We start from the raw sequence: 25,119 nt of genomic DNA, 5'->3' as shown, positions 1-25,119 counted from the left end.
GATTGTTTCCTGATCGGTCAGGGCATCAAAAGTTATGGCAAGAAGGCAGGTGTATGGGGTTGAGTGGGATCCAGGATCAGCCATGATGGAATGGTGGAGCAGGTTCAATGGGCTGAATGGCCTGATTCTGCTCCTATGTCTTATGAGGCCTCACTTGGGAGTATTGTGAGCCATTTTAGGCCCCTTATCTTAGAAAGGATGTGGTGAAGCTGCAGAGGGTTCAAAGGAGGCTCACAAAAATTATTCCAAGATTGAACAGCTTGTCATATGAAGAGTGTTTAATGGTTCTGGGCCTGAGGCCAGCTCTAATCGGACTGGGGTTAAGGGAGATGAGTTACAAGGTGCAGAGTTAGTCAAAGTGACTTTTCCCACTAGTACGGGTGGATGGGGAATGAAACCAGGGATCGGTGGTGTTTTTTTACAATGGCTGGTGCCGAGCAGAGGCGTCGGGGGCATCGGAGGATTGTAGTGATGTGGCGAGAGAACAGGTGACCGGTCTGATCAGAGATGGGTCCTTTCGATGCACTGCTTGTGGGAGTCCACAAATCAGAAATCCAAAAGAATTGAGACTACAGGAAATGCAAATCCCCAAATGACACGAATCCAGTGAGGGGAGTCCGAATCACTGAAATATGTTATTGTATGGCAGCAGTACAGTGCGAGGTGTTACAAAACAAACAGTGCAAAAGAGGGAGAGGGGGGTAAGGATGAGGATAGGGTTCAAAGGTCTAGGGTCCATTCAGAAATCTGTGGCAGATGGAAAGAATTTGTTTCTGTAATGCTGAGGGTGGCTCTGCGTGCTCCTGTACCTCCTCCCTCAAGGTAACTCCCAGTTAATGTTCACTGCACTACTGTAGAATCTCTTTTCATCTCTAGGACACCAACATTAGGTACTGATCCATAGAACCTTCCCTTCCCCCACCCCCAGCATTTCGCAACACCCCTCCCCCTGCCTTTTGCCCCATCAGACCCCCTCCTCCCTGCCCTTTGCCCCATCAGACCCCCTCCTCCCTGCCCTTTGCCCCCATCAGACCCCCTCCTCCCTGCCCTTTGCCCCCATCACCCCCTCCTCCCTAATCCCACTCCTGCCCTAGTCCTCATTACCTTTCTCCAACATCCTCCATGCTCCACAACACCCCCTCCTCCCTTGCCCGACCCTCATCACTCTGTCCTCCTGCCCTCCTCGGTTTGCCCCTCTCCCTGCCCCCATCACTCCTCACCGCTGGGTACCTGCTCTCCAGATCTGGCGGCCGGGTTTTCTTTCGGATGTAACACATTCGCAGGGGGATGGTCTGCTCCTGCTCCGGGTCTCCAGGCTGCGATCCCGGGGGTAGTGGGGAGCCGGAACCATTCGTGGGACTGGAGGAGGAGTCCCAGCCCAGCACCGACCCTGGTGATGCGTTCTTGAAGTACGATGACACCTCTTTCAGGTACTTTACTGGCAGAAGAGGAGAAATGTGTCAGTAACTGTGACCCAGGGGTCACCAGCCACACTGTCTGCTGCTGGAACAGGGGCAGGTGAATAACTGGACATCAGGAACACCAGCATGGCCTGCTGGGGAGACTGGCATGACAGCTGGGATCTGGGACACTGAGGAAATGTGTGCAAAGTCTCCAACAGCTGAGCCAAAGGAGGAGGGCCTTTCAGTCTGAAAGCAGAAAGCCTCACCCTGGGAACAGAATACCAGGACAGGTTGAGTGAACTACTGAAAGACAATGAGAGCCTACTTGATGGAGGTGTATAAGATGATAAGAGGCACAGACAGAGTGGACAGCCAGAGACCTTGCCCAGGGCAGAAATGGCAAAGTTATCAAGGTACATATATATCACCACAAACAACCCTGAGACTCACTTTCCCTTGGGCATGCTCAACAAATCTATAGAACAGTAACTGTACACGGTCAATGAAAGAACAAACACATAGAAGGCAACAAACTGTGCAAATGCAAATATAAAGAAATAGCAATAAATAACAAGAGTCCTTGAAGTGAGATCATTGGGTGCAGGAACATCTCAACAGAGCAGTGTAGTTATCCCCTTTGTTCAAGAGTCTGATGGTTGAACTGTTCCTGAACCCGGTGGTGCGAGTCCTGAGGCTCCTGTACCTTCTACCTGATGGCAGCAGTGAGAAAAGGGCATGGCCTGGGTGGAGAGGATCTTTGAAGATGGATGCTGCTTTTCTACGGCAATCTTTCATGTAGATGTGCTCATGGTTGGGAGAGTTTTACCCGTGATGTACTGGGCCGAATCCACTACCTTTTGTAGGATTTTCCACTCAAAGGCATTAGTGTTCCCAGACTAGGCCAAGATTTGGCCAGTCAGTGCACTTTCCACCACACATCTATGTAAGTCTATCTGTACAAAAGTGGAGGACTATGTGGGAGGGAAGGGTTAGATTGATCCGAGAGCAGGTTAAAGGGTCAGCATAAGATTGTGGGCTGAAGGGCCTGAACTGTGCTGTAATGCTCCATATTCGAGGCAGTAAGGCAGGGAGAGAAGTGACTGCATCCTTATAGAACAGTGAGAGCTGATGGAAGATCTTGGTGGATAGTATGTCCCCTACGGAGGAGATGGAGCGATCGAGATTAAAATGTCAGAAATAAACCAAATGCCTTTCAAGATTAAAGATCTCAAATTTATCTTTTCAGTCACATATACGTCAAAACAGAGTGAAATACATCTGCTTGCAACAATGACCAGTGCAGGCTGAGAATTCTGCTGAGGACAGTCCACCAGTGCCACACATCAACCCCCACCCCCCCAGATCCATCTGTCCATCACCCACACACATCAATCCCCACCCCCCCAGATCCATCTGTCCATCACTCACACACATCAATCCCCACCCCCCCAGGATCCATCTGTCCATCACTCACACACATCAATCCCCACCCCCCCAGGATCCATCTGTCCATCACTCTCACACATCAATCCCCACCCCCCCAGATCCATCTGTCCATCACCCACACACATCAATCCGCACCCCCCAGATCCATCTGTCCATCACCCACATACATCAATCCCCACCCCCCGGATCCATCTGTCCATCACCCACACATCAATCCCCACCCCCCCAGATCCATCTGTCCATCACCCACACACATCAATCCGCACCCCCCAGATCCATCTGTCCATCACCCACATACATCAATCCGCATCCCCGGATCCATCTGTCCATCACCCACACACATCAATCCGCACCCCCCAGATCCATCTGTCCATCACCCACATACATCAATCCCCACCCCCCCTTCCTTGAGCTGGTGGTATGTGTTTTCAGGCTTGTGTATCTTCTGCCAGTGGGAGAGGGAATGTCCTGGGAGGGGGGGGCCTTGGATTATGCTGGCTGTTTTGTTGAGGCAGTGAGAAGTGTAGACAGAATCCATGGTGGGAAGGCTGCTTTCTGTAATGTGCTGAGTTCATTGAGGAGACCTCACAGATTCTGATGGGCTGTTGCTAAGGCTATGGAATGGAATTTTTCTCCAGACTGCAGTAAACCACGTTGCTTGTCTCTTCATCGCTCCATATAAAGCTGAGCTTGTTTGTGGAAAGCGACATGTCAGTGTTAATGATTGAAGCAGAGGCAACAGGTGGAGCCAGTGAGTGAAGATCCGGTGGAGAGTTGTTCTCAGCCTGTGCCGAATCACTGACAAGGCTTGTTTAGTCTGCTCGTCCTCTGAACTTCATTCCTGTCAGCAGAAAGTCAGCTAAAAACGAGAGAGAAGTTTATGAAATGGAGAGATTGAGAAACGTGGAGATCGAGAGCAGGAAGGATTCAGTCTGATCCAGCAGCAGTAACGTTCATTTTCAATGCTGTCTTAATGAAGGATCTTGTCCGAAACATCGATCATTTATTCTCCTCCTGACCTGCAAGGGTTCCTCCAGCACATGTGTGATCCAAACTCCACAACACTCAAACAGCTCCCTCAGCTGAAGAATCTGCCTCCTCCAGTGAATGTGCACTGGAAGGAGCGAGGACAGAGTTCCCAGGAGACTGACTTAGGGAACTGGAGCTGCAGCTCGATGACCTTCAACTGAAGCAGTGATAGACAGGAGCTACAGGGAGGTAGTCACCCTAAGGCTACAGGAGACAGATAAATGGGTGACTGTCAGGACAGGGAAGGGAGAACACCAGATAGTGGAGAGTATCCCTGTGGCCATCACCCTCAACAATAAATACTCCATTTTGAGTACTTCTGGGGGGATGACCTAGCTGGGGGAAGCAACAGTGGCTGTGCCTCTGTCCTTGTGGCTCAGAAGGATAGGGAACTGAAGATGATGGGAACAGTAATAGGGGACTCGATAGTCAGGGGGACAGACAGGCGATTCTGTGGATGCGAAAAGGAAACACGGATGGTAGTTTGCTTCCCACGTGCCAGGGTCTGCGATGTTTCTGGACACATCCACAATATCCTGAAAAGGGAAAGAGAACAGCCAGAAATCGTGGTACATATTGGCACCAACGACATAGGTAGGAAAAGGGAGAAGATCCTGAAAGCAGAGTACAGGGAGTCAGGAAGGAAGCTGAGAAGCAGGACCTCAAGGGTAGTAATCTCAGGATTGCTGCCTGTGACACGCAACAGTGAGGATAGGAACAGAATGAGGTGGCAGATAAATGTGTGTCTGAAGAATTGGAGCGGGGGCAGGGATTCAGATTTCTGGATAATTGGGACCTCTTCTGGGGCAGGTGGTATCTGTACAAAACAGATGGGTTGCTCTTGAATTCGAGGGGGACCAATATTCTTGCAGGCAGGTTTACTAGAGCTGTTGGGAGTGGTTTAAACTAATATGGCAGGGGGGTGGGAACCAGGATGATGGAGCTGAGGAGGAGCCAGCAGGTTTACAAGTAGATGAAGTGTTACATGATTGTAAGGAAGGACTTGATTCTGGCACGGTCCCAGAGGACTGGAAAATCACAAATGTCCCTCCACTCTTTAAGAAGGGAGGAGGGCAAAAGGAAACTATAGGCCAGTTAACCTGACCTCAGTGGTTGGGAAAGTGCTGGAGTTTATTATAAAGCATGATGTTTCAAGGTACTTGGAAACTATTGATAAAATAAGTCAAAGGCATGGTTTCTGAGAAGGGAAATCTTGCCTGACAGATCTGTTAGAGTTCTTCAAGGAAGTAACAAGCAGGGTGGACAAAGGAGAAGCAGTGGATGTCATTTTCTTGGATTTTCAGAAGGTGTTTGATAAGGTGCCACACGAGGCTGCTTAATAAGATAATATCCTATGGTGTTACAGGACAGATACTGGCATGGATAGAGGAACGGCTGACAGGCAGGAGGACCGAGTGGGAATAAAGGGGGCCTTTTCTGGTTGGCTGCCAGTGACTAGTGGTGTTCCTCAGGGGTCAATATTGAGACTGCTACTTTTCACATTGTTTGTCAAAATGATTTAGATAGTGGAATTGATGACTTTGTGGCATTTGATACAAAGATAGGTAGAGGGGTAGGTACAGAAGCCTGAAGGCACACACTCAGCGATTCAGAAACAGCTTCTTCCCCTCTGCCATCCCATTCCTAAATGGACTTTGAAGCTTTGGACACTACCTCACTTTTTAAAAAATATACAGTATTTCTGTTTTTACACATTTTTTATAATCTATTCAATATACATAATTGATTTATGTATTTATTTATTATGTTTTATTTTATTTACTATTATTTTTTCTCTCTACTAGATTATGTATTGCATTGAACTGCTGCCGCTAAGTTAACAAATTTCACATCACGTGCCGGGGACAATAAACCTGATTCTGATTCTGGAGCTGTCTGGAAATTCATTGTGGTGCAGTCAACCCTGGCAAGGAAGAACTTTGAAGAGCACAGCTGCCTTTTACACAGCAAGGACCAGAGCCATTTGTGGTCACTGGTGACACCATACCGAGAAAGATAAAGATGACACTTACGATTGGTCAGTTACTTTACTAATTCTGAAATATTATTGGCCTTTTACACATAGATTCTATTGGCTATGTATTATCATAGTACGATGGTGGAGTGGAGATATGTCTCTACTAAAGGAGGTGTAAGGTGCTCCCTCCCTCGTCTAGCCTGCAGGTCACCCTTGGGCAAGAAATAGCACCTGCTTAGACCCCTGATCAGGTTCACATGAAGCCATGGGAGCAGGTGGTGGATGGTCGTACGAGCAGCCGGTGCAGATCACAAGTCCTGGTTATGTGACCATTGACACCAGGCAGACGATCTCTGAAGAGCACTGACGACAGCTGGGGTCACCCGTCTTGTAAAGACACTGCCCAAGCTGCAATGGCAAACCACTTCTGTAGAAAAATTTGCCAAGAACATTGACAGTCATGGAAGGAGAAAAGAATAAGAACAACCATGTGAAGGAGGTCTTCTCCAAAGGCCACGATCTGACAGAAGACCATGAACACCCATGCCATATGAGCACAATGGGAGCACAGCACCTTACAGTGCCAGCCACCCCGGTTCAATTCCCACTACTGCCTGTAAGGAGCTTGTACATTGTACATTCTCCCGTGACTGCGTGGGTTTCCTCCGGGTGCTCTGGTTTCCTCCCACAGTCCAAAGGCACACTGGTTGGCATGTTAAATGGTCGTTGTAGTTTGTCCCGTGATTAGACTGGGATCAAATTGGGGTTGATGGACTGTGCAGCTCGGAGCGCCAAAAGGGCCCGTTCCACGCGGTATCTCTAAATAAAGAAAGATAATTATGATAGTGTGATTGATCGATTATGTAAATCTGGAATTTGAACATCCTCAAGATTACCAATTAGTTAGTATCTCCACCCAACCAGTCAGTTTCTGTATAAAAATGGTGCCTGTTTGTTCAGAACAGTGTGGTGACAGGGGTAACTTGAGTGAATCTGCAGATGCTGGAAATAAATAAAAACACAAAGTGCTGGCAGAACTCAGCAGGCCAGACAGCATCTATGGGAGGAGGTAGTGACGACGTTTCGGGCCAAAACCTGGCGACAGGGGTGGTGCTCTCCCTTGCGCAGGTAAAGTGCGATTGAGGTACGAGTGTGGCAGTGTGTGGACATGGTGGAGGATTACAAATACCTGGGGATACGAATTGACAATAAACTGGACTGGTCAAAGAACACTGAGGCTGTCTACAAGAAGGGTCAGTGCCGTCTCTATTTCCTGAGGAGACTGAGGTCCTTTAACATCTGCTGGATGATGCTGAGTATGTTCTACGAGTCTGTGGTGGCCAGTGCTATCATGTTTGCTGTTGTGTGCTGGGGCAGTAGGCTGAGGGTAGCAGACACCAACAGAATCAACAAACTCATTCCTAAGCCCAGTGATGTTGTGGGGGTGGAACTGGACTCTCTGACGGTGGTGTCTGAAAAGAGGATGCTGTCCAAGTTGCATGCCATCTTGGACAATGACTCCCATCCACTCCATAATGTACTGGTTAGGCACAGGAGTACATTCAGCCAGAGACTCATTCCACAGAGATGTAACACTGAGCGTCATAGGAAGTCATTTCTGCCTGTGGCCATCAAACTTTACAACTCCTCCCTCAGAGTGTCAGACACACTGAGCCAATAGGCTGGTCCCAGACTTATTTGCACTTGGCATGATTAACTTATTATTATTCAATTATTTATGGTTTTATATTGCTATATTTCTACACTATTCTTGGTTGGTGCGACTGTAACGAAACCCAGTTTCCCTCGGGATCAATAAAGTATGTCTGTCTGTCTGTTCATCAACAACAATCCCAGCAAAGTCCCGGCAGCCATCACCAACCGTGCTGTTGAGTGGAACAAACTCAATGGCCTCTTGATTTACAAAGCTGTACCTAACCTCTCAGCTCTTACACTCTGATGATGATGATGGCATCCGTCTGTCTCAAAGGACAACGGAAAATCAGTCCATCAAACAGTCAACAAGCCTGGGTGGAAGGTGTGGAGATCCCCCTCTCAGCCTCACCAGTGATGTCCAAAGGAAAGCTTATGAAGCAATATGTCCGACACCAGCTTGGCTGCGGGAGCTGCCGGAACGATGTTCTATGTCATCCAGCCGCCTTGGGGCTCCACATACTAGCTACGAAGGTTTTGTACGCCTCCTTCACCACCTTATTTACAAGTGTTGATGCCTTCTGGGATCTGGGAACATGTACAGAGGACTCCCTGGTCTTTAGTACTTGCTAATTATTGGAACAGGTTAGTTACTCTCACACATACTCAGATACAGTGAAGAGCTTTCCTTATATCCCGTTCATACAGATCAGATCATTGCACAGTGTGCTGATCTAGAACAGGGTAAGACAATCACACGCAGACCATACAGACCATAAAATGCAAGATCATAATGAAGAAGATTGTGAGGCCAAGTGTCTATCTTATTGTACAAGAGGTCCACACAAGACATTCTGATAACAGTGAGATAGAAGCTGTCCTTGAGCCTGGTGGTACGTGGAGGTTGTGACTTCTGGAGGTTCCACCATTTACTTTATCTCATCCCATCAGTCAACCCAAAACCTAACAACACCAATTTGTCAGCATTAAGTTCCATCACCATTTTACAGTCTAGTCAAAATTCTTGTGTCTGAAGACAAACTCCCCACCATCAACAACTCCCCTCTCTTTTACCATCTGCTAAGTCCCTAGACCCTCCCATCTTCAGCTGCTTCAACAGTGACCCTTCCCCCATTTCAGTGTCACTGGTGACTACCAGATGCTCAGCATCATTCTCACCTCATCTCAACTGTAAGTGAAGCAAGCCTCCATCACACAGTATCACTCGAACAACCTCCATCACACAGTATCACTCGAACAAGCTCCATCACACAGTATCACTCAAACAACCTCCATCCACTGGCAGGGAACAACCTCCATCCACTGGCAGGGAACAACCTCCATCACACAGTATCACTCGAACAAGCTCCATCACACAGTATCACTCAAACAACCTCCATCCACTGGCAGGGAACAACCTCCATCCACTGGCAGGGAACAACCTCCATCACACAGTATCACTCAAACAATCTCCATCACACAGTATCACTCGAACAACCTCCATCACACAGTATCACTCGAACAAGCTCCATCACACAGTATCACTCGAACAAGCTCCATCACACAGTATCACTCGAACAAGCTCCATCACACAGTATCACTCGAACAAGCTCCATCACACAGTATCACTCAAACAACCTCCATCCACTGGCAGGGAACAACCTCCATCCACTGGCAGGGAACAACCTCCATCACACAGTATCACTCAAACAATCTCCATCACACAGTATCACTCGAACAACCTCCATCACACAGTATCACTCAAACAATCTCCATCACACAGTATCACTCAAACAACCTCCATCACACAGTATCACTCAAACAACCTCCATCACACAGTATCACTCAAACAACCTCCATCACACAGTATCACTCGAACAAGCTCCATCACACAGTATCACTCGAACAACCTCCATCACACAGTATCACTCGAACAACCTCCATCACACAGTATCACTCGAACAACCTCCATCACACAGTATCACTCAAACAATCTCCATCACACAGTATCACTCGAACAACCTCCATCACACAGTATCACTCGAACAACCTCCATCACACAGTATCACTCAAACAACCTCCATCACACAGTATCACTCAAACAATCTCCATCACACAGTATCACTCAAACAACCTCCATCCACTGGCAGGGAACAACCTCCGTCCTCTGGCAGGTAACAACCTCCGTCCACTGGCAGGTAACAACCTCCGTCCACTGGCAGGGAAGAACCTCCGTCCACTGGCAGGGAAGAACCTCCGTCCACTGGCAGGGAAGAATCTCCGTCCACTGGCAGGGAAGAATCTCCGTCCACTGGCAGGGAACAGCCTCCGTCCACTGGCAGGGAACAGCCTCCGTCCACTGGCAGGGAACAGCCTCCGTCCACTGGCAGGGAACAGCCTCCGTCCACTGGCAGGGAACAACCTCCATCCACTGGCAGGGAACAACCTCCATCCACTGGCAGGGAACATCCTCCATCCACTGGTAGGGAACATCCTCCATCCACTGGCAGGGAACAACCTCCATCCACTGGCAGGGAACAACCTCCATCCACTGGCAGGGAACAACACAAGCTCCCAGCAATGACACTCTTCAGCAAGAGAGTGTCAGACCATCTTCCCCTGAACGACCAGAACCAACAGGAAGGATTCTTTGGCGATAGTGGACTAATCCAGGTGTGCTCCTCTTTTGTTACAATCCCCAGAGAGGAGCAGACGGGAGGAAAGAAAGCAAGAAGATTGAAAGAGTGTAGAGAAAATTTACAAGGCTGTTGCCGGCACTTGCAGACCTGAGTTATAGGGAAAGGAATAGGTAAGGACTTTATTCCTGGAGCGAAAGAGAATGAAGAGAGATTTGACAGATACACAAAATTATGAAGGATATAGATGGGGTAAACGCAGACAGGCAATATCACCTCAGCTTGGGTGAGACAAGAACGACAGATCAGAGATTAAGGTTGAAAGGTGAAAGGGGAGCCTGAGAGGTAAATTCTTCACTCAGAGGGTGGTGACAGTGTGGAATGAGCTGCCAGCGGGAGTGGTGGATGTGGGATTGATTTCAAGATTTAAGGGAAGTTTGGCTGTATATGGATGGGAGGGGTATGGGGTCTATGGTCTGGGTGTGGGTTTATGGGACTAGGGATAAATTTGGATAGGTACATGGATGGGAGGGGTATGGGGTCTATGGTGCGGGTGTGGGTCGATGGGACCAGGGAGAAGTTTGGATGTACATGGATGGGAGGGGTATGGGGTCTATGGTGCAGGTGTGGGTCGATGGGACCAGGGAGAAGATTGGATAGGTACATGGATGGGAGGGGTATGGGGTCTATGGTCCGGGTGTGGATCGATGGGACCATGGAGACGTTTGGATAGGTACATGGATGGGAGGGGTATGGGGTCTATGGTCCAGGTGTGGGTCGATGGGACCAGGGAGAAGTTTGGATAGGTACATGGATGGGAGGGGTATGGGGTCTATGGTCCATTGTGTGGGTCGATGGGACCAGGGAGAAGTTTGGATAGGTACATGGATGGGTGGGGTATGAGGTCTATGGACTGGGTGTGGGTCGATGGGACCAGGGAGAAGTTTGGATAGGTACATGGATGGGAGGGGTATGGGGTCTATGGTCCAGGTGTGGGTCGATGGAACCAGGGAGAAGCTTGGATAGGTACATGGATGGGAGGGGTATGGGGTCTATGGTCCGGGAGTGGGTCAATGGGACCAGGGAGAAGTTTGGATAGGTACATGGATGGGAGGGGTATGGGGTCTATGGTCCGGGTGTGGGTCGATGGGACCAGGGAGAAGTTTGGATAGGTACATGGATGGGAGGGGTATGGGGACTATGGTCCGGGTGTGGGTCGATGGGGCCAGGGAGAAGTTTGGATAGGTACATGGATGGGAGGGGTATGGGGTCTATGGTCCGGGTGTGGGTCGATGGGGCCAGGGAGAAGTTTGGATAGGTACATGGATGGGAGGGGTATGGGGTCTATGGTCCGGGTGTGGGTCGATGGGACCAGGGAGAAGTTTGGATGTACATGGATGGGAGGGGTATGGGGTCTATGGTTCGGGTGTGGGTCGATGGGACCAGGGAGAAGTTTGGAGAGGTACATGGAAGGGAGGGGTATGGGGTCTATGGTCTGGGTGTGGGTCGATGGGGCCAGGGAGAAGTTTGGATAGGTACATGGATGGGAGGGGTATGGGGTCTATGGTCCGGGTGTGGGTCGATGGGGCCAGGGAGAAGTTTGGATAGGTACATGGATGGGAGGGGTATGGGGTCTATGGTCCGGGTGTGGGTCGATGGGACCAGGGAGAAGTTTGGATAGGTACATGGATGGGAGGGGTATGGGGTCTATGGTCCGGGTGTGGGTCGATGGGACCAGGGAGAAGTTTGGAGAGGTACATGGATGGGAGGGGTATGGGGTCTATGGTCCGGGTGTGGGTCGATGGGACCAGGGAGAAGTTTGGATGTACATGGATGGGAGGGGTATGGGATCCATGGTCTGGGTGTGGGTCGATGGGACCAGGGAGAAGTTTGGATGTACATGGATGGGAGGGGTATGGGGTCTATGGTCTGGGTGTGGGTCGATGGGACCAGGGAGAAGTTTGGATAGGTACATGGATGGGAGGGGTATGGGGTCTATGGTCCGGGTGTGGGTCGATGGGACCAGGGTGAAGTTTGGATAGGTTCATGGATGGGAGGGGTATGGGGTCTATGGTCTGGGTGTGGGTCGATGGGACCAGGGAGAAGTTTGGATAGGTACGTGGATGGGAGGGGTATGGGGTCTATGGTCTGGGTGTGGGTCGATGGGACCAGGGAGAAGTTTGGATAGGTACATGGATGGGAGGGGTATGGGGTCTATGGTCCGGGTGTGAGTCGATGGGACCAGGGAGAAGTTTGGATAGGTACATGGATGGGAGGGGTATGGGGTCTATGGTCTGGGTGTGGGTCGATGGGACCAGGGAGAAGTTTGGATAGGTACATGGATGGGAGGGGTATGGGGTCTATGGTCCGGGTGTGGGTCGATGGGACCAGGGTGAAGTTTGGATAGGTTCATGGATGGGAGGGGTATGGGGTCTATGGTCTGGGTGTGGGTCGATGGGACCAGGGAGAAGTTTGGATAGGTACGTGGATGGGAGGGGTATGGGGTCTATGGTCTGGGTGTGGGTCGATGGGACCAGGGAGAAGTTTGGATAGGTACATGGATGGGAGGGGTATGGGGTCTATGGTCCGGGTGTGAGTCGATGGGACCAGGGAGAAGTTTGGATGTACATGGATGGGAGGGGTATGGGATCCATGGTCTGGGTGTGGGTCGATGGGACCAGGGAGAAGTTTGGATGTACATGGATGGGAGGGGTATGGGGTCTATGGTCCGGATGTGGGTCGATGGGACCAGGGAGAAGTTTGGATAGGTACATGGATGGGAGGGGTATGGGGTCTATGGTCTGGGTGTGGGTCGATGGGACCAGGGAGAAGTTTGGATAGGTACATGGATGAGAGGGGTATGGGGTCTATGGTCCGGGTGTGGGTCGATGGGACCAGGGAGAAGTTTGGATGTACATGGATGGGAGGGGTATGGGGTCTATAGTCCGGGTGTGGGTCGATGGGACCAGGGAGAAGTTTGGATGTACATGGATGGGAGGGGTATGGGGTCTATGGTCTGGGTGTGGGTCGATGGGACCAGGGAGAAGTTTGGATGTAGATGGATGGGAGGGGTATGGGGTCTATGGTCCGGGTGTGGGTCGATGGGACCAGGGAGAAGTTTGGATAGGTACATGGATGGGAGGGGTATGGGATCCATGGTCTGGGTTTGCTGGGACTTGGGTCAGGGTCAGTGAGTTACGGGCGTGCTACGCTGGTGCTGGAACCCTGGTGACACTTCCTCGGACTGTGTTGGTTGTTGACACAAACGACACTTTCACTGCATGTTGTGATGTTTCACTAATTACACTAATCTGTTGAAGGTGTTGGGTGGGGGAGGAACCTACAGATCTGGTACCCTTTACACCCACTGCTCTCACCCTACCTGGCACAGAGATTGTGGGAAGGCAGGGGCTTCAGGCTGTGAGACAAATGAATACCACGCCAGGGCAGGGAGCTGTTGACAGTTTACAACTGCTGCACGCTTCACATGCATTTTGAATTATATTTGTGGTAATATTTTGGTTTAAGTGCTGTGTGTTATAGATATTTTCTGGGTGCTATGCGATCTGGAGGAACACCGTTTGGTTTGGTTGGATATGAGTACAGTCAGGTGACCGTTAACGTGAACTTGATGACTGTGTGAGTAACTGCAGTTGGTCTCATGAGTTCACATTGAGGCTGCAGGCGACGGGCAGAGGGTGTACAGGGTGGTGTTCCGGTGGGTGACAGCCCAGGGGGTGTACAGGGTGGTGTTCCGGTGGGTGACAGGCCAGGGGGTGTACAGGGTGGTGTTCGGGTGGGTGACAGGCCAGGGGGTGTACAGGGTGGTGTTTGGGTGGGTGACAGGCCAGGGGGTGTACAGGGTGGTGTTCCGGTGGGTGACAGGCCAGGGGAGAGTACAGGGTGGTGTTCCGGTGGGTGACAGGCCAGGGAGAGTACAGGGTGGTGTTCCGGTGAGTGACAGGCCAGGGGGTGTACAGGGTGGTGTTCCGGTGGGTGACAGGCCAGGGAGAGTACAGGGTGGTGTTCGGGTGGGTGACAGGCCAGTGGGTGTACAGGGTGGTGTTCCGGTGGGTGACAGGCCAGGGGAGAGTACAGGGTGGTGTTCCGGTGGGTGACAGGCCAGGGGGTGTACAGGGTGGTGTTCCGGTGGGTGACAGGCCAGGGGGTGTACAGGGGGGTGTTCAGGTGGGTGACAGGCCAGGGGGTGTACAGGGTGGTGTTCCGGTGGGTGACAGGCCAGGGGGTGTACAGGGGGGTGTTCCGGTGGGTGACAGGCCAGGGGGTGTACAGGGTGGTGTTCCGGTGGGTGACAGGCCAGGTAGAGTACAGGGTGGTGTTCGGGTGGGTGACAGGCCAGTGGGTGTACAGGGTGGTGTTCCGGTGGGTGACAGGCCAGGGGGTGTACAGGGTGGTGTTCCGGTGGGTGACAGGCCAGGGGGTGTACAGGGGGGTGTTCCGGTGGGTGACAGGCCAGGGGGTGTACAGGGTGGTGTTCGGGTGGGTGACAGGCCAGGGGGTGTTCAGGGTGGTGTTCGGGTGGGTGACAGGCCAGTGGGTGTACAGGGTGGTGTTCCGGTGGGTGACAGGCCAGGGGGTGTACAGGGTGGTGTTCGGGTGGGTGACAGGCCAGGAGGTGTACAGGGTGGTGTTCCGGTGGGTGACAGGCCAGGGGGTGTACAGGGTGGTGTTCGGGTGGGTGACAGGCCAGGGGGTGTACAGGGTGGTGTTCGGGTGGTTGACAGGCCAGGGGGTGTACAGGGTGGTGTTCGGGTGGGTGACAGGCCAGGGAGAGTACAGGGTGGTGTTCCGGTGGGTGACAGGCCAGGGGGTGTACAGGGTGGTGTTCGGGTGGGTGACAGGCCAGGGGGTGTATAGGGTGGTGTTCGGGTGGGTGACAGGCCAGGGGGTGTACAGGGTGGTGTTCGGGTGGGTGACAGGCCAGGGGGTGTACAGGGTGGTGTTCCGGTGGGTGACAGGCCAGGGGGTGTACAGGGTGGTGTTCGGGTGGGTGACAGGCCAGGGGGTGTATAGGGTGGTGTTCGGGTGGGTGACAGGCCAGGGGGTGTACAGGGTGGTGTTCGGGTGGGTGACAGGCCAGGGAGAGTACAGGGTGGTGTTCCGGTGGGTGACAGGCCAGGGGGTGTTAAGGGTGGTGTTCGGGTGGGTGACAGGCCAGGGGGTGTACAGGGTGGTGTTCCGGTGGGTGACAGGCCAGGGGGTGTACAGGGTGGTGTTCCGGTGGGTGACAGGCCAGGGGGTGTACAGGGTGGTGTTCCGGTGGGTGACAGGCCAGGGAGAGTACAGGGTGGTGTTCCGGTGGGTGACAGGCCAGGGGGTGTACAGGGTGGTGTTCGGGTGGGTGACAGGCCAGGGGGTGTACAGGGTGGTGTTCGGGTGGGTGACAGGTCAGGGGGTGTACAGGGTGGTGTTCCGGTGGGTGACAGGTCAGGGGGTGTACAGGGTGGTGTTCGGGTGGGTGACAGGCCAGGGGAGAGTACAGGGTGGTGTTCGGGTGGGTGACAGGACAGGGGGTGTACAGGGTGGTGTTCCGGTGGGTGACAGGTCAGGGGGTGTGCAGGGTGGTGTTCAGGTGGGTGACAGGCCAGGGGGTGTACAGGGTGGTGTTCGGGTGGGTGACAGGCCAGGGGAGAGTACAGGGTGGTGTTCTGGTGGGTGACAGGCCAGGGGGTGTACAGGGTGGTGTTCGGGTGGGTGACAGGCCAGGGGAGAGTACAGGGTGGTGTTCCGGTGGGTGACAGGCCAGGGGGTGTACAGGGTGGTGTTCGGGTGGGTGACAGGCCAGGGGGTGTACAGGGTGGTGTTCGGGTGGGTGACAGGCCAGGGGGTGTACAGGGTGGTGTTCGGGTGGGTGACAGGCCAGGGGAGAGTACAGGGTGGTGTTCGGGTGGGTGACAGGCCAGGGGAGAGTACAGGGTGGTGTTCCGGTGGGTGACAGGCCAGGGGGTGTACAGGGGGGTGTTCCGGTGGGTGACAGGCCAGGGGGTGTACAGGGTGGTGTTCAGGTGGGTGACAGGCCAGGGGGTGTACAGGGTGGTGTTCCGGTGGGTTACAGGCCAGGGGGTGTACAGGGTGGTGTTCCGGTGGGTGACAGGCCAGGGGGTGTACAGGGGGGTGTTCCGGTGGGTGACAGGCCAGGGGGTGTACAGGGGGGTGTTCCGGTGGGTGACAGGCCAGGGGGTGTACAGGGGGGTGTTCCGGTGGGTGACAGGCCAGGTAGAGTACAGGGTGGTGTTCCGGTGGGTGACAGGCCAGGGGGTGTACAGGGGGGTGTTCCGGTGGGTGACAGGCCAGGGGAGAGTACAGGGTGGTGTTCCGGTGGGTGACAGGCCAGGGGGTGTACAGGGTGGTGTTCGGGTGGGTGACAGGCCAGGGGAGAGTACAGGGTGGTGTTCCGGTGGGTGACAGGCCAGGGGGTGTACAGGGTGGTGTTCGGGTGGGTGACAGGCCAGGGGGTGTACAGGGTGGTGTTCGGGTGGGTGACAGGCCAGGGGGTGTACAGGGTGGTGTTCGGGTGGGTGACAGGCCAGGGGAGAGTACAGGGTGGTGTTCGGGTGGGTGACAGGCCAGGGGAGAGTACAGGGTGGTGTTCCGGTGGGTGACAGGCCAGGGGGTGTACAGGGTGGTGTTCGGGTGGGTGACAGGCCAGGGGAGAGTACAGGGTGGTGTTCGGGTGGGTGACAGGCCAGGGGAGAGTACAGGGTGGTGTTCGGGTGGGTGACAGGCCAGGGGGTGTTCAGGGTGGTGTTCGGGTGGGTGACCGGCCAGGGGGTGTTCAGGGTGGTGTTCGGGTGGGTGACAGGCCAGGGGGTGTACAGGGTGGTGTTCGGGTGGGTGACCGGCCAGGGGGTGTTCAGGGTGGTGTTCGGGTGGGTGACAGGCCAGGGGGTGTTCAGGGTGGTGTTCCGGTGGGTGACAGGCCAGGGGGTGTACAGGGTGGTGTTCCGGTGGGTGACAGGCCAGGGGGTGTACAGGGGGGTGTTCCGGTGGGTGACAGGCCAGGGGGTGTACAGGGGGGCGTTCCGGTGGGTGACAGGCCAGGGGGTGTACAGGGGGGTGTTCCGGTGGGTGACAGGCCAGGTAGAGTACAGGGTGGTGTTCCGGTGGGTGACAGGCCAGGGGGTGTACAGGGGGGTGTTCCGGTGGGTGACAGGCCAGGGGAGAGTACAGGGTGGTGTTCCGGTGGGTGACAGGCCAGGGGGTGTACAGGGGGGTGTTCCGGTGGGTGACAGGCCAGGGGAGAGTACAGGGTGGTGTTCCGGTGGGTGACAGGCCAGGGGAGAGTACAGGGTGGTGACTGGCAGTTCTGGTTGCGTTAGGCTCCCTATGCCACATTCACCCAGGGAAGTGGGGAGTGACCCATCACTCTCCCAACTTGTACACTGAAGTTTTTGAAAAGATTTGCACCTTTCACAAGTCAGGTACATCCTAATGCACCCACAGGTGAATGTGACGGCCACTTTGGAGCAGCAGGGTGGGGGGAGGGGGTTGATGAAGCCAGGAGGTAAACTGTGTGCAAAGAAAGGCGAAGGGCAATAACCTTCTTGTCTCTATGCCTCTGTCCTGACCGTGAATCACGCCTGGATGGTCTACAGCTATTGCCGGAACTCAGGCCGACCAAGGGAATGTCGATCCCTCAAATAACAGCTGGCTTCCAGCCACCATCAAACACAGACCCAGTCTAAAATTAGGCCAAGGATCACAGTGACCCGTGATGGAATGACAGGGTGTATGTTCTGAAGCTGAGCAGGAGGTGGATTCTCTCTTCTCTGAATCCACACCCTGTCGCCAGTGTTTACCCCCTCCCACCCACCCCGGAGCTCAGAGGAGCGCCTTACCTTCATTCCCAGGACAAAGGCACCCCTGCCGGACAGACCCCATCCGTAACTGCCCTAGGACAGAGGGGGTCACTGAGGCTTTCGAGGGAGGGAAAGAGGGACCCTCTGGAAGTACGTCTGACAGAATGGGTAAAGACTGATCTTCCTCGATAGTCAGCTGTGAATTACATGGTTTTTAATGACAATCTAGTGGGTTTTGTGGTCACCTTAAATAACTCTAGTTTTTTAACAAATCTAAACATTTGTAAACTGAACAGGATCAATGAAACTTGCAGTTCTTAGTTATCCAGTGTCCACAGTTACCCCACATCTCCTGTGAACCTCCCACCCTTTCCTCCAGATCTGTGCCCACTGATAAGACCATGAGACGTAGGATCAGAATCAGGCCATTTGGCCCATCATGTCTGCACTGTTGCTCCATTATGGCTGATTTATTATCCCTCTCAAACTCGTTCTCCTGCCTTCTCCCTGCAACCATTGACACCCTGGCTAATCAAGAACCAATCAACCTCTGCTTTAAATATCCCAATGACTTGGGCTCCATAACCATCTGTGGTGATGAATTCCACAGATTCTGTCCCTGGTTACATATTTTCTTTCACAGAAACATAGAAAACCTACAGCACAATACAGGCCCTTCACCCACAAAGCTGTGCCAAACATGTCCTTACCTGAGAAATTACCTAGGCTTACCCAAACCCTCTATTTTCCTGAGCTTCATGTACCTATCCAGGAGTCTCTTAACAGAACCTATCGTATCTGCCTCCACCACTGTCGCCGGCAGCCCATTCCACGCACTCACCACTCACTACGTAAAAAACTTACCCCTGACATACAGACAGACATACTTTATTGATCCCGAGGGAGATCTCCTCTCCTCTGTATCTACTTCCAAGCATCTCTGTGCCCTCTCGTGCTAGCCATTTTAGCCCTGGGAAAAAGCCTCTGACTATCCACACAATCAATGCCTCTCATCATCTTATACACCTCTGTCAGTTAACCCCTCATCCTCCGTCACACCAAGGAGAAAAGGCCAAGTTCACTCAACTTATTCTCATAAGGCATTTTCCCCAATCCAGACAACATCCTTGTAAATCTCCTCTGCACCCTTTCTATGGTTTCCACATCCTTCCTGTAGTGAGGCGACCAGAACTGATCACAGTACTCCAAGTGGGTTTGACCAGTGTCCGATATACAAGAAGAAGAAAGCCCTTAACTCCGAGTGGAGTCATCAGGACGCTGTCGTGACGGTGTTTTCTCAGCAGGCTTTCTTGTTTTTACAAGGCCCAGTTGCTAGCTCTACGCTCAACCCAGCACGGATCGAAAGCGTGCAAAGGAGTCCGCTGGATTCGAACTCGGGAGCCTTCGCTGCGAAGTCCAGCGCCAATGCCACTACGCCACTAGCTGGCTAAGGTCCTATATAGCTACAACATTACCTCAACTCCTAAACTCAATCCCATAACTGATGAAGGCCAATGCACCATATGCCTTCTTAACCACAGAGTCAACCTGTGCAGCTGCTTTGAGCTTCCTATGGACTCGGACCCCAAGATCCCTCTGATCCTCCACACTGCCAAGAGTCTTACCATTAATGTTATGTTCTGCCATCATATTTAACCTACCAAAACCAACCATCTCACATTTATCTGGGCTGAACTCCATCCGTCACTCCTCAACCCAGTTTTGCATCTTATCAATGTCCCGCTGTAACCTCTGACAGCCCTCCACACTATCCACAACACCTCCAACCTTTGTGTCATCAGCAAATTTACTAAACCATCCCTCCACTTCTTCATCCAGTTGATTTATAAAAATCACAATGAGTAGAGGATCCCAGAACAAATCCCTGAGGCACACCGCTGGTCACTGACCTCCATGCAGAATATGACCCACTCTTTGCCTTCTGTGGGCAAGCCAGTTCTGAATCCACAAAGCAACATCCCCTTGGATCCCATGCCTCCTTACTTTCTCAATAAGCCTTGCATTGGGTACCTTATCAAATGCCCTGCTGAAATCCATATACACTACATCTAATGCTCTACTTTCATCAATATGTTTAGTCACATCCTCAGAAAATTCAATCATACACATTAAATCCCTTCACCTCATCTGGCAAAGGTGTCTCTCCTTTTGCCCTCCTAATTTACCTCATGTACTCAAACACTATGCATACTCAAAGGATTCTCTTAATCCCAGCTGCCTATACCTGTAACATCTCCCTTCGCCTGACCAGAGCATTGACATCCCCCAACAACTGTCCAATTCACTGACTTACTGACGGAGAACAGGGGTAAATGGTGGGGAAGATACAGGGCGTCAGTCACATCAGGACTCGACCTCATGCTGTGGTATTGTTGTTTACAGCCACCCAGAAGGGGAAGATACAGGGCGTCAGTCACATCAGGACTCGACCTCATGCTGTGGTATTGTTGTTTACAGCCGCCCAGAAGGGGAAGATACAGGGCGTCAGTCACATCAGGACTCGACCTCATGCTGTGGTATTGTTGTTTACAGCCACCCAGAAGGGGAAGATACAGGGCGTCAGTCACATCAGGACTCGACCTCATGCTGTGGTATTGTTGTTTACAGCCACCCAGAAGTGGAAGATACAGGGTGTCAGTCACATCAGGACTCGACCTCATGCTGTGGTATTGTTGTTTACAGCCACCCAGAAGGGGAAGATACAGGGTGTCAGTCACATCAGGACTCGACCTCATGCTGTGGTATTGTTGTTTACAGCTGCCCAGAAGGGGAAGATACAGGGTGTCAGTCACATCAGGACTCGACCTCATGCTGTGGTATTGTTGTTTACAGCTGCCCAGAAGAGAGGTGGAGTCGGTGCTGCCCCCTGGTGTTTGTTCAGCAGAAGACAAGTTGTACAACAGTCGTGGACTCAGGTATTTGGACTATATGTTTGTGTGTGACTGTATTTTACTAATACTGTATCTTGTATGTGCTATTTGTGCCTTGTGCTGTGTGTAGCTGTTGGGACTGTTGCCTATACCGGTAACAAAGTGTTTTGCCCCTTGTCCCCGGGGTAATACTTTTCATGGGTATTCATACATGGTTGAATGACAATTAATTTTGAACTTGAACTGGGCTTCCCTGATCCCTCCAGCCTTGCTCACACATCTGCTCTGAAGAAACATTTCCTCTGACCTCTCTCCCCCTGCTCCTTCTTATTCTGTCAACCCAGAGCCGTCCTTCCAAAGGAAACAGTCTCAGCCTGTCTTGTTTTGTCATGCCATGCCAGGCAACATTCTCTGCAATGGGATCACATCCTTCCAATGAAGTAGTGGCCCCAATTGTGCACAATACTCCAGCCGTGGCCCAAACAATTCAGTATGCCACCCCCAGAGACTCGAGCAAATTTCCACAGATTTACTGTGGAAAGCATTCTGATTGGTTGCTTCACTGTCTGGAATGGAGGGGTCAAGATGCAGGAAAAAGCTGCAGGAAGTTGTAAATTCAGCCAGTTCCATCAAAATGTGATGCCTCAAAAAGGTGGCATCTGTCTACCACCCAGGACATGGTCTCCTCTCATTGCTACCATCAAGGTGGTGGTACAAGAGCCTGAAGACACACACTCAATGTTTCCATCATCAGACTGCTCAACAGACAATGAACCCATGAACACCTCACTTTTTTTTGCTCTGTTTAATATTTTTAACAATAGTGATTTATAGTTGTACAGTTTACTTATTGTGCATTGCAATGTACTGCTGCCACAAAACAACAGATTTCCTGAAGTATGCCAGTGATATTAAACGTGATTCTGATTCCAAAGTTCCATACATCTGCCGAAAACTCCTTGCTCTAGTGTCCTATTGAAGACCAGCATCCTATACTTGGGATGTCTGGACTGCCCGCGTAACAATTAAAGATTAGCCTTATCAAATGCCTTGCTGAAATCCATATACACTATATTCAGTTATGCTCTCAACAAGGCTCCTCAATAAATCTTGACTGCTTTTAAACCTCCAGTCCTATCACGATAGAGATCAAAAGACCATTTGCCTTCCTCACTGTGTACAACAGCACAGCTGTTGAAGGAAAAGATCCTTCAGCTCACAGTATCTGTGCTGACCACCCTACTAATACAGCCGAGTCCCCTCTGCTTGCACATGATCTTTGTACCCTCTGTCTAAACACCTGTCAACCATTCCTGTCACCCCTCACCCCCAGCCTGGCATTGCAGTCCAGGCACCTCTACAAACAATTTGCCCTGTAAATGCCCTTTGAGAGTATTTCCTGCTCAGTTGTGCCCACTGTTATTTCTGAATGAAGAATGAAACGTCACCATTTATTTTCCTTTTTTACTCTTTTATGCTACTAATTTAATATACGTGTCTTAGTGCCAACACCAACTGGTTAATGGTCAGTACAGACTCGATGGGCCGAAATGGCTTTTCCTTTACAGGCTATTCTCCCCACAGACTCTCCGAAGGTGAGCCTACCACCCCATTGTCATATCCACATATCACTGTGAAACCATTCTATTTTACCGTGAATGCCAACCACAGGTGTAGCATCCCCACCCCCGCAGGGACACACGATTATCCGTAACAGTTCACGTTTGAGCCTCTCTGAAACCAGGCCAACACTATCCACACGCAGCGGGGACGCGACCAACGCGCTCCACAGGCACACATCGTGAGGGCCAGGGGCAGGGCTGGCAGGAGAGCAGCTCCACCCCACTGACCCTCCCCACGTCAGGAAATGAACCACACATCCGGACTGCGTTACAAACGTGAGCAACTGTCGGCCGGAGTGTTGATTACCCATAGCTGCTGACTAAACAAAATGAATCAACAGAATCGATGTTCTGTTTCGGGGTGCTGGTGGGTGGGGGGGGGGGGCGGGCGGAGGGAATCAGCAAATACCCCTCACACCCAGAGATCCCCCATCACACCCCTCCCACCACTGACAGGAGGGAACTGTCTCCTTTGCCACCTGGATCTCCCCACCAAAACACTGTTCTCTCCCCTCACCCTCCACCTGGTCTCTTATCTGGACCCAGATCTCCCCCTCCCCTCTCACCCCCTAGACTCCTCCCTCTCTCCATCTTGTCTTCCCCCCTCTCAATACCTCCATTGGGGGTCATCCCCCCTCACTGAGGTCTCACCTCCCTTGCCCCCAGGACCTTCCCCCAGACTTGCCTCAGCTTCCCCTGCCAGGGTCTACATCCTGCAACCCTCACGCTGTTCTCCCCCACCCACAGCTTCTCCCACCATGGTCTCTTCCTCCAGTTTTCCACCTGGGGCCAGCTCCCCAGGATCACTACAGCCTTCTCACATTGGGTCCCCTCCCCAAATGCACCAGCTTCTCTTGCCAACCCCCTCACCCCCATTCTATCCACTCCACCCACCTATGTCTCTCCTACCCCTCATCCCCTGGGTCTCCCACCTCGGGGTCTCTTCGCCCCACAGCTCAACCTCAGGGACATTCCCCCCACCCCTGGGGTCTCCATCCCCTCACCACCGGGGGTCTCTCTTCACCTCGCCCTCACCTTCCAACACCACCTCCTTGCCCGTTTTCTTCAGCGCCTGTACCGCCTGGTCGTGGGTGACGTCCCGTAGGTCGGTGCCGTTCACCGACAGGATGGCGTCGCCTACGAAGAGCTGGCGGCTGTGCTCGGCGGCGAGGCCCGGGAAGATCTTGGAGATGAGGATGGGCATGTGGTTCTCGCGGCCGCCCTTGATGCTAATGCCCAGGCCGCCCGACTCCTGCTTCACGATGCGCACCGTGCGCTTGCGGCCGGAGCCGGGCTCCGCCTCAGGGCCCGGCGGTTCGGGCTCTGGCTCGCCGTTGCTGAGCACGGGGCTGCCCGCCCCTCCGGCCGGGCTCAGGCGTAGCGACTCCTCGGACAGGGAAGCGAGAAGCCGCCGCCAGCGCTCGGGCTCAGGCTCCGGGCTCCGCACCTCCAGCAGCCCGCTCCGTAGCACCATCGCAGCGCCGGGCAAGGTCAGACTGTCCGTGTATGTGTCCGGGCCCGGGACGGCGATCTGAGACCCTCCTCTCGCAGTTCGGCACCGGCCCGCCCACCGTTAAAGGGCCCGCTGCCGCTACCGCAATTCCCGACCTCGCCCGAAACTTCCCCACAACTTTTTTCCAACTCTTTCCGAACTTGTTCGAAACTTTCGGAAACTTGTTCAAAACTTTCTACAAGTTTCTTTCTTCTCCAAACCTCAAACAATTTTCTCCCCGAGCTCCGGACTCCGAGATTCACAGCGCTATTCCGCCTCCCCCACCCCTCCTGAGCTCGGAGCCTCGGGCAGCTGCAGAGGGGTCCAGTGCCAAGGACTCCACCTGTTCAGTTTGGTCGGGACTCCCGAGCCCCGCGCCTGCTGCACAATCTCGTTTACAGAATCGCTGAATTTCAGTTTGCAAAACGGTCGCTATAAAAATATCGACATGGTACCAGGGCAAACCGCTCCTTGTCCTCAACTAAAGCAGGGAACGCGATATCACCATCCGAGTGCTCTGCCCATCTGAAGGACCGCACCCTCAAAAAAGTTTCTTCCCTTGGTGGCGCTCCCTCAGCAGCTCTTCTCCCACGCTGCGGCGCTCCCTCACCGCCGCTCTTCTCCCACGCTGCGGCGCTCCCTCGCCGCCGCTCTTCTCCCACGCTGCGGCGCTCCCTCACCGCCGCTCTTCTCCCACGCTGCGGCGCTCCCTCACCGCCGCTCTTCTCCCACGCTGCGGCGCTCCCTCACCGCCGCTCTCACGGAGGCCGTCTGATGTCTCGGCTGCCCCGGGAGGCGAACCTTCCGCTAGTGAAACTACATTACAGAGCGGTACAGGTTCCAAACACCATTTTCCTCGGTACCCCCTCTTCTTCCATCCCATCCGCCTGTCTCCCCCCCCCCCACCCCATTCCGTTCTCGGTACCCCCTGAAATTGCGCTGCCCTGTCCCTTCCATCCTTGTGTCCCGTCCTCCCACCTCGTCTCCAGTGTCTGAACCCCACCCCCCAGCTCGGTGGGATTGATAGTGGGCAGTTGGGCTCTGTACGTTAACGTGCGGGGGTGACAACGGGCTGGTCTGGTCCATCCAGTCAGAAGCAATGCCTCCTCACACTACAGAGTCACGTGGGGAACTTGTAAAGTTTTGAAC

The 25,119-nt window shown here is 52.9% G+C and overlaps 1 protein-coding gene across 2 annotated transcripts in view; it reads right to left on the bottom strand.

Annotated features, from left to right (window-relative positions):
- The window catches only part of snta1 (syntrophin, alpha 1), a 37,603-nt gene extending 13,097 nt beyond the window's left edge, over positions 1-24,506 (bottom strand). Inside the window, exons 1-2 of one of the 2 annotated variants that reach the window (XM_073062256.1) lie at positions 23,514-24,506; positions 1,231-1,438 (exon numbers count right to left, since the gene is read on the bottom strand). In XM_073062256.1, coding sequence (XP_072918357.1) covers positions 1,231-1,438; positions 23,514-23,952 — 647 coding nt within the window. In that variant the 5' untranslated portion in view covers positions 23,953-24,506. The remainder of the gene's footprint in view (positions 1-1,230; positions 1,439-23,513) is intronic. The other variant, XM_073062255.1, reaches the window with a different exon arrangement.
- Positions 24,507-25,119: the final 613 nt, after the last annotated feature.

This window comes from Hemitrygon akajei, chromosome 11 (assembly GCF_048418815.1).
Source record: "Hemitrygon akajei chromosome 11, sHemAka1.3, whole genome shotgun sequence".
In the NCBI taxonomy this organism is placed as follows: Eukaryota; Metazoa; Chordata; class Chondrichthyes; order Myliobatiformes; family Dasyatidae; genus Hemitrygon; species Hemitrygon akajei.
The sequence above is the reverse complement of the archived record's forward strand: the minus strand, read 5'-3'. Positions and strand labels throughout refer to the sequence as shown.